At 48.1% G+C, this 12,492-nt stretch overlaps 1 protein-coding gene across 1 annotated transcript in view; it reads right to left on the reverse strand.

Annotated features, from left to right (window-relative positions):
* LOC135292701 (hydrocephalus-inducing protein-like) overlaps positions 1–5,424 on the reverse strand; it is a 26,018-nt gene extending 20,594 nt beyond the window's left edge. Inside the window, exons 1-3 of the mRNA XM_064406807.1 lie at positions 5,130–5,424; positions 3,297–3,413; positions 2,060–2,179 (exon numbers count right to left, since the gene is read on the reverse strand). Coding sequence (XP_064262877.1) covers positions 2,060–2,179; positions 3,297–3,368 — 192 coding nt within the window. The 5' untranslated portion in view covers positions 3,369–3,413; positions 5,130–5,424. The remainder of the gene's footprint in view (positions 1–2,059; positions 2,180–3,296; positions 3,414–5,129) is intronic.
* Positions 5,425–12,492: the final 7,068 nt, after the last annotated feature.

Below are 12,492 nucleotides of genomic sequence, written 5' to 3' on the forward strand. Positions count from 1 at the left end.
TCCAAAGGGAAAGGGGACAGAACAGCCCTCACCGGCTATAAAGGGGATAGAAAGATTGCCATTTTCTCAGAGGGTGTGTTTGTTCATCTCCAGGAGGAGGGAGACACGCCCGGCTCAGCTGAGTCCTTACTAATAAACAGTTTCCTTTTGCTTCAATGATTTTGTCCCCTTTCATTGTATTTAAAAGTGAGTGCATTTCTAACAGAGGTAAAGGCAAAAATAAAGTACCACAGAAGTTAGGAAAAAGACAAATGAAGTGAATGCTGAATGAGGATAAGGTTCAGTTATTTTCTCAGCAACTTGGGTAAAAGTAGAGTTGGTATCTCCTTTTTCCATGAGCTTTAAATAGGTGCTTTCTTGTCATTATTGCTACCTTACTTGATACCATTGTAGAGGCATGTCTGGAATGACACAGCAGCAGCAAATGCTTCTGGAGCAGAGACATTACTTGGAGAAAATTCTCCCCTTCTCCAGCCACACTGCTGTCACTGCAGAGACACCAGCAGCTCTCCTGTGTGACTCCAGGGCAGACACAGCCTGCTGAAGGGAGTGCCTGCAGCACACTGTCCCCCAGTTGTGCCCTTCCCTGAGGTGTTCCCAACGCCCCTCTCCAAGGCAATCCTTAACCAGTGTGTTCAATGTCTCTTGCTGCCAATTCACTGCTCAGCAGTGTGATAAATGAATGGGATTCGTGCTAACAATTGGAACTATATCGATATTTTAGAAAATATATGTTAAAAAGTCCTAGAGGAAAAGGATATGTAATTAGTGTCACAAAACAAATGTTTTCAGATGCTCATGAGAAAATAGGAGACAGGATGTAGTGTGAGATAAGTAAAATCCCAAAACGGAATAGGCCTCGGGATAATGAAAGAATTGGCCTTGAAATGGACAAAATTAGGATGATTCTAGGTGTTTATGAAATAATATAGCTTATTTTTGGAATATAATGCTGGCTTCTATAACACAAGACCTGGGACGCATGTGCAGCCTGTGGGGTTGTTCAAAGGACAGTGAGGATGAGGAGAAGCCTTCGTCGGAAGCAACCAGTGAAAAGCCAAAAGACCCCTTGGAAACAAGCTGAGCATGCACTGTGCAGTACAGTGACATAGATTTCAAGAATTGAAAATAGGAGGAGATTTACAAAAAATTGTTGATGAACATGTATTAGCATACAGTATATAAGTTGTGTTTGAGTTCTTTTCTCTTTTGTACGGGAGGCAGGGTGAGAAACCCCCCCATACCCTGATTGTACCCCAATCAGTTTTGCTTGTGCTTTATCCTAACCACTGCCAAATTATTTTGTATCTATTTGATTACATTTGATTGCATAATTTTATATAAAATTGCTGCTCAATTAAAATTGCTGCTAAATTCTAATTTTGTGGTTTATTAAATTAGACATATAGGACCTCATTCATAACAACAGCCCACCTTGGTCACCTACCCTTTTGGACTGTGCTTTCTACTGAGCCAGTCCTGCCACAAAAGCAGCTTGAAACACACCTCTAAGTAGGCACTGATCCACAGAAAGCACATCCATTCCCCTCTGCCCAGGCTGAGTCCCCTGCACATCTGGCAGCCTGCAAAATCTAACACCCCGTCAGGGTTCAACGCATTGTTCCAACCCAAAGCAGGAATGCAATTGGTTTTGCTAAATCTGAAGGAATTCCTGCAGGTCCTCGGCCTTCCAAGGCCAACGCTGCCACTGTGGAGGGAATCCTGTGACCCCGAGCGTTTGATGGTGACCACACCAAAGCAAGAGGTGGCTCCTTCAGCAGGAGAATGGCACATGGCAATGCTGTGCCTTTGTGTCCCCAGCCTTCCCCCATTGTTTTAGCAATGGCAGCCACACTCCAGCACAGCCCAGCAGCTGCAGCAGAGGTTATTTGTGCTGGCTCAGTGCACATCAGGACTCCCAGTCCACCACTGCCAGCAGCTTGCAATGACAACAGCACCTGGACACGGAGGTGTTTTGCTGGAGGCAAGCCTGTCACAAGCACACACCCTCTTCAACACTTGCCATCAAGCAGAAAGGAAAAGAGCAGGAAAAGGCTACCTTTGGACCAGTCTTGCTCAGGTCTAGCCATGGGCCAATTCTGGGCAGAATACTCCTCCCAGTGCTGGCCTCCTTCTTCGTGCTGGGAAACTTCTCCTGCTGGAACTTAGAGGGAAGCAGCTGAAAGGCAAAACAAATCCAAAAAAAAAAAAAACCATATCAGCAAGAAGCTCAGAGATGTGCTTGTTCAGAAAGGCATTTCTTGAGCAAGTGGCACTGGTGAATAATTTGTGATCACAGCCACTAGGATAGTTCTGGAAGCCCTGGAAGTTACTTGCTGAAATGCATAGCAAGAATAAATTAATAATACAGGGTGCAATACACAAACTCCAACCACATGGCTGTGGCCCATTAGTCTCTCTGTGATCTGATGTGACATGTTTGGGGATTTCTGCTCTTTGGCCATTTGTTTCCTCTTATGTTTCATAGGATTGAGGCAGTGACCTTCACAGAGAGTGGGAGGAGCTCTCAGAACTGCCCCAACTCCATCCCTGCACAACACTCACAACTCACAGCAGGAGACAGCACTGCTGGCTGAGTCCAAGAGAAGCAAGAAAGAAAAGCTGTACCAAGAGGGAGGTGCACAGGAATGTGTCCAAGTTTTTCCTCTCTCTGTTAATGAGCATTTGTTTCCTCTGTCTGGGCTGACAGAGCCCTCCAGAGAAGAAAACAGAGGCATCTCCTTGGCAGAGCCTCAGCAGTGGGACATCTTCAGCCAAGTGAGCTCCAGACAGCAAGGGACCTTGGTGGCCCTGACTGCAGTGCTGCCTGCAGGGCTGGAGCTGTGCCCAGCCAGGAGCTGAGAGAGAGCAGCTGCTTTGGGAGCTCTTCTGGCTGGGACCAGCCGTGGCTCTCAAGGCTCTGGGCAGAGTTTGAGCTCTCCCCCCACATGCCTAGGTGCCCAAGGGCAGGTTGGTCACAGCAGCACAGGGCAGTGCCCAGCCTGACAGAAGGAATTCCTGTGGCAAAGGGCAGGCACAGAAGCACATGCTGAGGGCTTCAGCTGCACATTGCTTTCACTTGGCTCCTGTGGCACAGCCAGGCAAGGCGCTGGGCTGTCCCTGAAACATCACACAGTGTTCCCTCCTGCACCAGGACAGCCCCCACCAACAGCAGCACGGCACAAAGAGCTGGGCAGGGGCTCTGCAGCTTCCCAGCGCTGCTGGACAACAGGGGCAGGGACACCAGGGACACCAGGGCACTTGCCAGCCTGAGCACAGCCCCAGTCGCTACTCACAGTGTTAGGCTGCAGTCTTTCCCTCAGCAAAAGACGAGGTGTTGGTGTCTTTTTCGGGAATCCAGAATCCATTCTGAAGGGAGGATGTCACAGACGAGCAAAAAGGCCTCAGCAAAACTGGAAGGAGCAACAATGGAACTCTGAAAATCCAGAACCCAATTCATGACACACTCAAGGCATATATGCTGCTAAACATTTTATATCATTTGAAAGTAGCTAAGTGCTTGTTTGGCATAAGTAGCTAGTATTGTTAGGCCTCTAGTTGGACTTTATTTGAAATAGATGACCACCTTGTGCAATTCAAAAATGGATCTTGCTGAAACCTGGAGCTAAAAAGCTGAACATTAATAATGCTTAGAACAGACAAAGCTGTAGCTTAAATATTACTTAAAACCAGCTTGAGTGGGCCTCCTCTTCTTTAGGCTAAACACCCCCTGCTCTCTCAGCTGCTCCTCACTGGACTTGGGAGAGACTGCAATGTTATGGCTCGTGGCTTAAATATTGCTATAAAGGATGTTTTGCCCACTGTGACAAAACTCTATAAAGAAGCTGAGAGCACCCAAACCCACCCTTCCCTGAAAATGCCTCCTGACTGGAACTTGGGACTGGGAGTTCAGCCCCACAAGGGAACTTGAGACAAGATAAAGGTGACACTATTGTCCCATTAGCTCAGGTCTCCAGAGAAGTGAACAAGGCCAAGGGAGAAAAATAGATCCACAACAAAGCCACAGCCAGCAGCTTTCCTGAAAATCAGCTCTGTCTGCCTTCAGGCTGGGCAGGTCATAGCCACAGACTCCTCTGCTGAGGCCAGGTTTGCACACAAACCTCCCATCAACAGAGGGGGAGGAGGAAATTTTGGGGGTGTGGCACAACCTCTGGTAAGGGGCAGTGGACACCCATCCTCCCTCCCACAAACTGGCTCAGCTCTAAAACCCCCCACCCCCAGAAGGCCACATCCAGGGGACATTCCCATCATGGGCAGCTCAGGGGGTGTCATAGCCCATCAAAGACCCCCAAAGTGCCCCCAGAGCCATTCCTGAGCCCTTGCACCAGATGATTGCAGGGCATGCAAAGTAACACAACAGATCCAAAAATCCACAACCCAATTCACGGCAGACTCAAAGGATATACTGGTGCTAACGTTTTTCTATTATTTGAAAGTAGCAATAGACAGTCAAACTTGCCCCACCCCAGGGAGGTACCTGGGAGGTCCCACCTTGCCCAAATCTGCATTCATCCATTGGAATCTTACATTTTGCAATACCTCACCACAGAGAAGACCAGAAGAGGATTTTATGGTATGCCAATGGGATCCATGGAATGGTGATATTTTTTACTTAATCTGTCTCTGTCATTCTCTTTCTTCCCCCTCTTCCCAACCCCATCTCCATCCCCTTCACCCTACCCCGCGCTTTTTCTCTTCCTTTCTCTCTCTTCCTCACATTTATTGTTCCATAAAATCCAGACTACTGACTTTGGCAAATTGCCTCGTTTGCACCTCAATTCAGAGGCCTCTCCCTAATAATTTTAATAACCAGATGATAACAACCCACGGAAACTTGAACAGAACTCATTCACCTTGAAGCAGTTTAAGCAATCACTATAGGGAAAAAAAAGTATAGATGAGTACATTTAGAAAATGTTGCATTTCTTTTCTTTGCAAGAAAAAAGCACAATCAGTAGACGAACTATTGTTCATCCACTCAGCTGTGCATGCCACTGCACTGCTGCACCAGAAGACTGGCATTATCCCATCCTGTATTTCCCTTTGGCCTTCTCTCTCAGAGTGCACATGAGACAAAACCAAACAGTTCAACTTTAGTCAATCTTTACCTTCAAAGGAAATTCACGCTCTTTTCCAGAGGCCAATGCTCTGCACGTTGAGGAATCCTCTGCAGAGACCAATGCTCCGCGAATTGAGGACTCCTAGCAGAGGCCAATGCTCTGCACGTTCAGGATGTTGTTTGCAGAGGTCAATGCTCTGCACCTTCAGGAATTCTCAGCGGGGCACAGCGCTCCGCGAATTCAAAGGACTCGCTGGCAGAGACCAATGCTGCGCGAACAATTCACTTGGCGAATCGCCCAGTGTAGCTGCCTGTAGGAGCCCAGGCTGCGCACACCCAGCCAGGGCCGCGTTCTCGGGCAACTGAGGCCGTGCCGCTGTCACAGACGCTGCCGCCCACGCGGTTACCAGGCAACTGCGGCGCCCGAACCTCGGGGCCGGGCCGGGTTCCGGCGGGGCCGGGCGGGTTCCGGCGGGGCCGGGCGGGTTCCAGCGGGGCTGGGTGGGTTCGGGCGGGGCTGGGCGGGTTCAGGCGGGGCCGGGCCGGGTTCCGGCGGGGCCGGGCCGGGGCCGGGCCGCAGTGATTTCCAAAGGAGATTGTCACTTGAACTACTGCCGTAACTTTCTGAAGAGTCTTTCTGTAAGTATTAGTGAAAGCCTAAAATGTGGTGCTAGAGGCGCCTCTGTCAGGTCTGTCCCTTGCTCTCTGTGTAGCACTAGTGTTCTGTCCCGGCTGGAACAGCCGGAGGGGCTGAGCGAGCTGGGAAAGGGGCTCAGCCTGGAGAGGAGGAGGCTCGGGGGGACCTTGTGGCTCTGCACAGCTCCCTGGCAGGAGGGCGCTGCGGGTTCAGGAAGCGCCGGAGCGGCGTGGTTCCCTCTCTCCTCTCCCGCTCAACCTCTTCCTCCCTCCCTCCTCCTCCTCCCCCGTTTCCGAAGCCCTCGCAGCCCGCGGGAGGAGCGGAGATGGAGCCGGGACAGGGCGGAATGCAGAGAGGGGATGCCAGGAGTAGGAGTGACTGGGCTGTACTGGGACCATACTGGGATCATGCTGGGAGGGAGTAGGAGCAGCACGATGGCTGCAGCCAGGCCATGCAGGGCCTCCTGCCAAGGGGAATGATTTCAGACAAGTGCTGACTGCGTGAGAGAAGGTGTTTTGTGTTGGAGGGCTGAGTTATCACTGAAGTTTTTCACTTCTGATACTTGGTAATATCAGTGTCATTTTGTCAGTAAGGAGCACACTCAGTGCCTGAGACATCTCCATCTCCACCTGCTTCACAACTCCACTTGAAGGCAGATGAAAATTATTTCCTTGTAAATGACCTGTTTTCACCAAATTCTGCAAACTCTTACTGAGGCTCTTTGCCATGAAGTTGATTTTCTATTTATTTTTTACTTCTTTTTTTTTTTTTTTAATAAGGAGAATTGCTTTCTCCTTGCAAATGTTAAGTAAATTTTTCCCTGCCTGGGATGTCAGGAGGTGCACATCCTGTACAGAAACACTCCCCAACTGCATCAATAACCTTTTTGTACTGCTCAATGAGTCCTAGAAAACTGCAGAGAGTTTTGTGTCTCTGCAGGTTACTTGGCAATCAATTCTCCATCTCTGATAAATCCTAATTTACAAGGAGGATGTGACGAACTCCCTCCTCTGCAATCAGGAGTTGGCAGTGCCCATTCTTCTGCAAATTTATGGCTTCAGCAGAATAATATCATAGGAACAGAGATGTTCTGCAGCATTGCTGCTTGGTTTGCTCCTCATTTTGTGGGGCAGACAGCAGCCTTCTACAGCCCTAAAAAGGACAGGGAATTTTCTGGACTGGAAAGAAAAGCATCCGTGAGAGAGGCAGAATGTGATGCTGTTACCCACGGCTGGTGTTGCCACCTCTGTTGTCAAATTTCCCTCCCTTGCTGCCTTGGGGCATCTGAGTAATGGGTGGTTTGTAGTGATGTTCTCCTTATTGAAATCAGTCAAGAGTTTGTGGACTTATTTCCAGCATGAAAACAAACCCTGTTTTGCTGGTTGTATGAGGGAAAAAATTATTTCAGGCAGAGAGAGGACAGAAAGAGGTGAGAGACCACTGAATTTTTTCCATCTGGCTGCAGGGAGGGAGAACAGTTGTGGTGTGGAGATGCGTTGTTAATGTAAAAGCAACAAAAAGCAACCCAAATAGTGAGTGAGCATCACTTGAGCTGCACCTCTGCCAGTTAGGGATGGATCCCTCCTGCTCCTTCCCCTGCCTGAGGCACCTGGGTGGGGCTGGTTGTCCCTGTCATTTACCTTTCAATTGCACAACAAACAACAAGTTTCTTGGAAAACAGTTGGCTTTTCAGACTCTCCCGGGCATTCAAGTGAGTCCAGGAGATGTAGGGATGAGTTGATAAGTGGCTTTGGATGGTCTTGGCTGTTGGGTGTTGCTGTGTTTCCTGATGCTCCAAAGCAATCCCTGGCATGCTGCTTTTGTGAAAGGCAGAACAGCTCAAGAGAAAAATGTGCTTGAAATTATCTGTTCTGGGGAAATGCAATCACTGCGAATTTTCTGCTAGGAACTGCTTGTGAACAAAGATGGAGCCTGAATGAGGGATGTGCCCTTGTGGGGGTGCCTTACACTGACACAAAGCTCTCTGTGCCTCTCCAGAGGGTTGTCACCCTACAGAAACTTGTCACTTGAGGAATCTCCTGGCAGGGCAGGGAGGGGGATTTGACATCACAGCTGCGTGCCTGGGAAAAACATCGAGGCAAATTCTTCTTTTCTGGCCAGGAAAGCCAGGGTGTGTGCCTGCTGTGTTCCACGAGGAGGAAATCAATTGCTGAGGGATTTCTGCTGGGAGATTTGTGCTTTATGAAATTCATGCCAGGGGCAGAGGACTGGGGAGCTGCCAACGATAGCACTGTCTTCCTCCCCTCTGCTGCTTTAATTGTTTGTAATGATTGAATAAATAGCACTGTTCTTCCCTGCAGCAAACATAGGCATGTGGCATTTTATTATCTTTATTACGGCTCCTGTTTGGAATTTCTTTGCTGTATTTCCTTCTTTGCAGAATTGGTCCAAAACTTGGAGGAGTTGGTGTGAGAGCTGGACTTTGTGCTGTCAACATTCTGAGTGTTGAGCCAGTGCTAAATCCGTGCAACTATATGGGAATGAAATAAATGACATGATTTAAAGAAGGAAATACTCCTGGCTGAGGCATTTTATCTGCACAAATGCACACTAGGAGAGGAAGAGCAAATCAGGTACAAGCTCCCAGTACTTAGAGAAGAATGAATGGAAGTAACTTCCTGTTTAGGCTGGAAATTAGGAGAACATTTGTACCCATCAGAAGGGTGTTGAACGGGAGCAGCTGCCTAGTGACAACAGACAAGTGGAGAAGTGAAAGCCCAAATTAAAGGCTTTTAGTGTGGAGTTTTTTGGATGTTGGGGTCTTCAGAAGTAGATCTTGAGTCCCACGGGCAATGCAGGCAGCTTCCCAGGGGAGCATCTCTGTCCCGTGCCAGGGACCTGCTGCCCTGGTCCCACAGAGTGATTTGGGGGGTACCTGATGGCCCAGCAGAGTTTCGGGAAATGCCTCAGTGTTTGTTGGATTTGAATGGCATTTGGGTCAAACTGAGTTTCTCCTCTGAGGGATGGAGTCTTGAGCTCTCACAGGTTTTGCTTGAACATGTCTTTCGTCTGTCCCCCAGCCCAAAAACCCCCAGCAGATCCCCTGCTCCTCCCTCTCTGTGTCTCCCACAGCTGCGATCCTCAGAGCTTTTCCCTTACACAAAAAAACCCTGGAAATTGGCTGGGGTTTATTCCCTCTTGGCGACAAAATTGTCTCCTATTGTGCAGCTCAGGGGGAAAGGAACCTCTTCCTCCCTTCAGTGTGCTGCAACAAAGTGTTTTGTTCGTCTTTGTGAAGAACTAGGAAGAAACACTTCTTTCTAAGCTGAGGGAGCCCAATTCAATTCCCTTATCATTTTGAGCAAAATAACCAAGTTATTTATGTTGAAAGTCACTCCAAAATTTTGAAGAGACCTTTTTAGAAAATATTTCTCTTGGTGACTGATTACAAGTGGGTATGGGAAGAAACTCTTTGCCTTGAACCACTCAAAGCAGTAATTTCTTCCCAAAAAGTAGATGTAATTTCATTTTCTGGGTGAAAAAAAATAAGTAGTAGTGGACCAAAGGAGCTTCAAGCTGATCTCCATTTGCTGTCAATGACTGAATTAAATGCACAGGGTTCCTATCAGCTGTGCCCGACAAAACATTGCTTTTGGGTTATTGGAGGTTTTGTCAGAAATCTTTGTAGCATGAACAGTTCATGGACTTATCTCTGCTGGCTTCAGTCATTCCTGCTGTCCATCATATCTTGCTATTATAAGGCAGCTCTTTTCATTATGTTGCCTTTTAATTCAGATATCTGAGCCTTTTTCTACTTCTAGTCCCAGTTTTCAGGAGGACAAACATTTTCTTATCTGTGAGTGTATTCAGTGGTGGCCACACAAGTGAAGGCAAGGAACTGGCAGGTGATAATTTATGGAACTTTCTATAATGGGAAAAACTCAGCATTCAATTTCCATCTCCTTAGAAATCTTTATTTCTTTTCTTATCTCTTGTGCACTTTGTGGCTGGTCTGAGTTTAGTGCTTGGAAATGCAATTCTATGGATCCCAATTGCTTTGAGAAAGAATAACCTTGTACACAAAGCCAAATAAATTTAACTTTTCAATATTAGAGCAGTTTGACATCCAGGCTTGGGGACCTGGCAGTGGTTAGTGCCTGGCCAGCCTCAGCACACAGGGTTTGTCTGATTTAGGTGAAATTTCATTCATTGGAGACAAAGTAAAATTGCCTCTTATTTGCTCAGCACTAAAAATCCATCTGAAGCTGATTGCCAAGAATTGCTGCTGAGTGATGGGATTAACCCCTGCAATGGCACCATGAAATGAGAGACTGGGAGAGGAATATTAAACAATGGCATTTCCAGCCATGTGCAGGCCCTGGTCTTCTGCTCTTGGCTTGGTGCTGTCCAAGGGGCTGGTTTTGATGGTTTTAGAGGCACTAACCTGGGCTGTGAAATGCACCTCAGGCACCAATTGCATCTCTGGTGTCTGCAAGTGCCTTTATCTCCCTTCATGCTCCTCAGAACCGAAATCCTGCAAGGACCAAGTGAATCTGAGACTTTGGGAAGGCCCAATAGTGACCGATTTTGGTGAGATTTGAGTCAGGAGATGGAAGCAGCAGCAGAAGGTGCTGTAATCTTCATCCCTGCACTCTCCTGCATGCTGATACAGTGTGAAGGAGGCAGGGATTCCATAAAGCACCTTCTGTAGCTCCTGAGGGAAAACAAGTGGCAAGTTCTTTAATTTCTTAGAGTTTCAGGCATGTTTGGCTGTGCTGCACCTCAGGGCCAGGCTCTGCCTCTCTCTGCTCCAGCTGGTGCTTCCAAACTGCCCTCTGTGATTTTTATTTGCAAACCAGCTCTCTGACCAGCTTCCACTTTGCTTTAAAACTTCAGCACCACGTTTGTGGCTGAACAGGTCCCAGAGCTGGGGAGGAGGATTTGAGATGCAATTTGCATCACAGAGTTGTTACAGCAGGGAAAATGTCACATCCCTCCTGTGCCTGGTGCTGCTAATCTTGTTCTGAACATTGGAAACCTCTTCAGCTGCTCTCATTATACCTCAATTTGATTACTGCTTTGATTTCACACCTCTTTCATGCATGATTTTCCTCTCTCCTTGGCTGGAATTGTGAGGCCTGAGAATTTGTCAAGCCTTGGGACAGTTCCCATCACCTATCCCTGCTCCTAAAGCTGCTTTGAATTATCTTAGGAACCTGAGCATGAGGGAAACTGGCAGGACTTTGGTGAGAGGAAAAGTAAGGCACAGAGGCCAAAGTGTAAATGCAGAGTCTGGGGACTCTGTTGGGGGATCTGGGCCCTGCAAACGGATGTTCTTCCCTGTGAATGGCTGGTTCCTTCTCTATCTCCTCCTGAAATTCCTGAGGACCAGGGATGGTGCTGGTACTGCAGCCACACAAATTCCCCACGGAGCTTTGTGGGACCCAGTGGGAATCATTGATTTGCTGCTTTTGATGAAAAGTTGTGACATGAACCTCAGTGTCAGGGAGGTGACACGTTAATGCTGCTGCTGTCAGTGCCCGCACACCGTGTCTGGAGGTAGCTCTGGAGAAGATGAAGAAAAACCAGGATTAAATCCCATGTGCTACTGAGCTCTATCAGAAACTGCTTGGAGTGAAGTCTGTGAAGTGACTGGGGAGAGCTGGATGAAAGGGACAGCTCTGAGAAGTGTGTGGTACATCATTGATGTCCTAATACTGATCTTTGCACAGAGATGAAAACGTATCAGTTTGCATGGCCTGAATGTCTGGCTCTGGACATTCTGCATTGCACAAGATGTGCTGAGCTCATCTGGCTCTGAAATATCATCTCTGCACCTTAGCCAGGAACAGCATCAGAGTTCTGAACAGATTCATCAAAATCAGTCATAAGCCAGAAGCAAACCTTGGCAATACACATCTGTGGCAGGTGAGGAGACCAAAAGCTCCCATTCTTGTTCTTGCTGAATGAATTCAGCAATAAAAATTCCTCTCTCTTGGCATGAAAATACTTTAGTTTCAGCTCTGCCCCAGACTATCAGTGTCAAGTATTTCTCTGGGTGCTTGGGGGTAGGTTCTCCCCCTGGAGCTCTCTGCAGGTTGGTGCTAATTCAAGATGTTCCCTCAGGTTGAGATATTTGCTGCCTGAGCAGAGTGTGCAGAACAGGGATTACAAGCACTGACATTTGCTGTGCTAGAAAGTGCAAGGGACACATTTGTGCCAATGAACGTCACACCTTGAACTAGGAGGATCAATTCTTGTGCTCACCAGAGTCTGTGGACAGAGGGGGTTTCCAAAGGAAATCTTGGTCCATGTAGGGCTGAGGCTCCCTCCAGGCTGGCTCCAGCCCCTCAGGGTGCCCAGGAGCAGGGCTTGCCCACAGCCCAGTGAACCCTCCTTAGCCCTGGGGCTGCCCAGGGAAGAGCCATGGCTGAGGCTCTGCAGGAGCACACAGGCTCAGCCCTGTTCCAACATGGGATCCGTGGGCCAGGGCACGCTGGGCTTTGCCCCTACAGCTCCCAAGTGTGTCCAGAGAAACTGCAAGGAGAGGCTCACCTCTGTCAGCGGGATCCCTCTGTGCACAGGGACCCCCACTCCTGGGGTGGCTATGCCAGGGACCTCCAGCCCTGGGAACCTGGAGCAAGTGGAAACTACAACTTTGCAAAATGCTGCCTGTGCCTGAAGCAAATGCAAGGAGAACTGGGGTGTGAAAAATAAAATTTGTTTATTACAGAAAAACAGCAGCAAAAATACAGAAGATATTTATATTGCAAGAATATTTGTAACAAGAACAATCAATAGAACATATATACAG

Source organism: Passer domesticus, unplaced genomic scaffold (genome assembly GCF_036417665.1).
Source record: "Passer domesticus isolate bPasDom1 unplaced genomic scaffold, bPasDom1.hap1 HAP1_SCAFFOLD_44, whole genome shotgun sequence".
In the NCBI taxonomy this organism is placed as follows: Eukaryota; Metazoa; Chordata; class Aves; order Passeriformes; family Passeridae; genus Passer; species Passer domesticus.